General features: G+C 35.6%; 1 protein-coding gene across 1 annotated transcript; it reads left to right on the forward strand.

Moving 5' to 3' along the window:
• The first annotated feature begins 2,710 nt into the window (after positions 1-2,710).
• On the forward strand, positions 2,711-3,652 carry LOC143643270 (olfactory receptor 6M1). The gene has a single exon (XM_077112019.1). The coding sequence runs from the start codon at positions 2,711-2,713 to the stop codon at positions 3,650-3,652; it is 942 nt and encodes a 313-aa protein (XP_076968134.1).
• Positions 3,653-4,418: the final 766 nt, after the last annotated feature.

Consider the following 4,418-nt stretch of genomic DNA (forward strand, 5'->3'; position numbering starts at 1 on the left):
AAAAACATGTATGGAGAATTTTATATCACCTTGTACATAAGTGAAATGTAAGTATATGCTTTCATTTATGCTTTATTTATTAATAACATGCCACTTTTTAAAAATTTGTTTCTCTGTGGATAGTCTTTCTTATCTGCCAATATTCTTAGTGGGGTCAGATACCAATCTAGAGGGTTTCTGTTTATGTGTGCATTAAAATTATTCCTCATTTATATGTGGAACTTTTCCTAATTTATTGTAATTTATTCAGATAAGAAACAATTAGATCTAATTGTCCTATTCCTTTAAGTCTTCTCACATCTACTCTAAATGCAGACATATTATTTTAGCAAGAAACTGATAGGTATTGTCATGCATTTAATTAAATTTTTAATCTTCACAGCAATTCATTATAAATGTTATAATTATCACCATTTTTCAGAGATGAAGAACTGTATCCAGTATACAGAGCCAGAAGTGGCAAAAACTGGTATGGGAACCCAAATTTTCTATCTCACATTATTCAAATTAATACCTGAATCTTAAAATGTGAAATATCATTTATCTGTTGAAAGAAATACCTCATGGAAATAATAATACAAAACACACACACACACAAAACAGACAGAAGAATATCTCATACAGGAAGCTCATATGCAATTTCATATGTGATTATATTGGTATATGCATCCATGATTGGCTATTTCAATGCAGTAATTTAGAAAATGATTTAGGAGTTTATTGGAGAATGAAAAATGAATCTTAGAAATGAGAAAGGAAGTTGAAAAGTAACGGATAGTAGGAATATAAGATAATGAATGGACCTTATAAAATGTCCAGCCCAATATTCTCATTTTTCATATGAAACAATTGAATTCAAAAACACAAAAGCTTTAAAAAAAAAAAAAAAAACAAGAGAGAGAGAGAGAGAGCTCGGCAATTTATTTCCATTGAGGTATCAGCTACTGAACACCAGCTATGATCTAGAACTATGGCCTTAAGAAAATAATAATAAAACAATGAAAGAGATCTGTAAGTGATTTTACATTATCAACTTCTCTAGTAAGACAAAGTCTAGTATTTTAAGCCCAAACCTTCCCTGGATTTTTATATTGAGATAGAAATAGTGAGAATAATCATCCCATCGGAAAATAGCAGGATTCTACGGAATTAATATAACAATTGCATTAAGATTTATGTGCAAGAATATTCATTCAATCATTATCTACACAAACAAATGTATACCACTTAACCTTCCAACACTATGCAACACGCTAAATAAATCAGGGTCCATCAACAGAATCAAGCACTATATACCCTCAAAAATGACTGTGTAGATGTCTAGTAATTGACATGGAAAGATAATAATAGATTATGTTTTAAGTTAGTCACACAAAATTATGTTAGCATTGTTTATTTTAGATACATATGTATGTGATTTGAGCTCTCAAAACAGCCTGGAAACACACCAAAATGTTGTCACTATATTTCTAAGAGGTCAGATTACAGATTATTAATTTATTTTTTGCATTTGCATTTTCTAATTCTTTCCACTGAAAATGTATTTCTTATAATAGATAAAAAAAAACATTGAATAAAAATAAAATAGGAGGGCAAACATTTTTATCTTAGAAAGCAGATGAAAGGAGGTGGGAAAGAAAAATGAGGCAGCCATGATCAGTAGCAAAGAGGAAAGAGCTGCTAATTTATTTATTAAGGAGGAGCTAAGCGAAATCTAGACAAAGAAAGGTCAGAGTTGAAGAACAGGTAGTTTTAACCTGAAATGTGAAAATCTTCTCATATACTGGGAAAAAGCTCAAACTGGATGATCTTGAATTAAGGTTTTATGATTTCAAATGATCAAGTAAATTAAATGACTAAGCTGAATTATCTCTACTTTATCTTCTTGTGTGTAATTTGTACCTCCCTGATTTTATCACACTGTATAAAATAGCACGTCCTCTCAAACGATCTGCCAGTTGTATGATGTATATATTGCTTGCTTCAAAGAACTTGTAGGAAGAGGTTTTGGACAAAAGGGAACAATCTAAAGACAAGATTCCCATTACTCCTTTTTGAAATACCATCTAACATTCTTACCAGCAAACACGAGCTGTCTGCCCTTTCAGACATCCTTAGGCTGTTTCCACAGACCTCTAATGGCAGAAAAGGGAAACACTTTAAAAACTGGGAGACACTGGAAATCATAAATTCAGGGGAAAATAAACCAACCTATATCTCATGGCAGGTCACTAATGTCAATCTCCACAGTGAAAGAAATTTGTTGCTATAAAAAGGGCAAGCAAGTTTTTAAAGGGTTCCCATCTCAGTGATTGTAAATTTCGAAGTAATACAAAGAGTTCTAGTTAAGGTGTGAATCAGTACTTCTGTACATTTTTAACTGGGGAAATGAAGCAAGCCAAAGGGATTGAAAAGAAGAAAATGTCATTTAATGAGAAGGAAGAGAGTGCTATGATCAGAAGGAGACTTTAAGTTTTTATCCAGTCCTAGCCTATCATTTTACAGGAAAGGTTGTGTCCAAATGATATTTTGACCCTCCCAAGGTTGCACAGAGATAGTTTTCAGATAGAGAATTGGATCCCATGACTCATCTCCCATGATAAAGTGCTCTCTGAAATATGTTTTCAATGGATCCTTATAAAATTACTAAGTGCGATTTTTCTTTCTCTTGTTTCCTTAGGAAGATTCTGCCCATCACATAGCAATGGCCATGGGAAATTGGAGCACAGTAACTGAGTTCACTTTGATTGCTTTCCCAGCTATGCTGGAGCTTCGGATATTCCTTTTTGTGGTGCTCTTGCTGACTTACACGTTAACAGCAACAGGAAATATTATCATAATTTCCCTAATATGGATCTATAATCATCTCCAAACCCCAATGTACTTTTTCCTCAGTAACTTGTCCTTCCTGGATATTTTATACACCACTGTCATTACCCCAAAGTTGTTGACCTGCCTCCTAGGAGAGGATAAGACCATATCCTTTGCCGGCTGCATCACCCAAACATATTTCTACTTCTTCCTGGGGACAGTAGAGTTTATCCTCTTGGCCGTAATGTCCTTTGACCGCTACGTGGCCATCTGTAACCCCCTGCGCTACAGCGTCATCATGAACAACAGAGCTTGCCTCGTGTTGATTCTGGGCTGCTGGGTGGGCGCCTTCCTGTCCGTGTTGGTGCCAACTATTGTAGTGACAAGGCTGCCTTACTGTAACAAAGAAGTTAATCATTTTTTCTGTGACATTGCCCCTCTTCTACAGGTGGCCTGCATAGACACTCGCCTCATTGAGAAGATAAACTTTCTCCTATCTGCTCTTGTCATTCTGAGCTCCCTGGCATTCACTACTGGGTCCTACATCTTCATCATTTCTACCATCCTCCTCATCCCCTCAGCCCAAGGCCGCCACAAAGCCTTTTCTACCTGTGCTTCTCACATCACTGTCGTCTCCATTGCCTATGGAAGCAACATCTTTGTGTACGTGAGACCCAATCAGAACTATTCATTGGATTTTGACAAGATAGCAGCTGTCCTTATTACAGTGGTGACCCCTCTACTGAACCCTTTTATTTATAGCTTGAGGAATGAAAAGGTAAAAGAAGTGTTGCGAGAGACAATGAACAGAATCATGTCCTTGATACTCAGGAGAACTTGACATTCAGTCTTTAATACATTGTAAAACATTTATCTTCAGCGCATTCATTCTGTGTGAATGTAGAAGCAAGGTGGTGTTCCAGAAACTTTGGACTATGTCAAAGGGGCGAACAATGTCAGTGCTAAACTGAAAAAAAAAAAAATCTACTTATGTCTGGGGGAAAATATCTAATCCATGAACTATCTTGTATATTCATAATTTAAAACCAGGAAAAGGCATACAACTGGGATTCACAAGTCCCCATATCTAATCCTGGCTAAGTCAGTCTATTTGCCACCTGAATTTGACCCTGTCACAACTTATCTGAGCCTCAAGGTCTTCATCTCCTAGTGAAATAATAGATAATAAAATAACACTGCTTGTAGTGAGATATATTAAGTTAGGAAACTTTCAAAGTCCTACAGTACGTCTTATTACGTGCTCTTGGATGTTTCAGGAGATTTGATTTGCATACCTATTAGACAGATCAAGTAAATAACATGTGGAGAATGAAGGAAAAAGAAGTATGACTCAATAATATTAAGCTTCAGGTTACAGTCCTGGGTAGGAAGTGGGGATATTTGATGTGAAAATGAAAATAAGAGGGAAAGTTAGTAGTGGACCTATTGAAACAGAGTTTCTTGTGAGACATCCAATTACAAAGTGGCAGTTGTATAGTTACTTGAAACTTGAGAAAGAGAAAGGAACTGCAGAGATAGTTAAGGGAATCATCAAATGTATTAGGGATAATTAAAGCCAATAAGTGGCTGAGATCACCAGGAAAGAA

Source organism: Tamandua tetradactyla, chromosome 8 (assembly GCF_023851605.1).
Source record: "Tamandua tetradactyla isolate mTamTet1 chromosome 8, mTamTet1.pri, whole genome shotgun sequence".
Taxonomy (NCBI): Eukaryota; Metazoa; Chordata; class Mammalia; order Pilosa; family Myrmecophagidae; genus Tamandua; species Tamandua tetradactyla.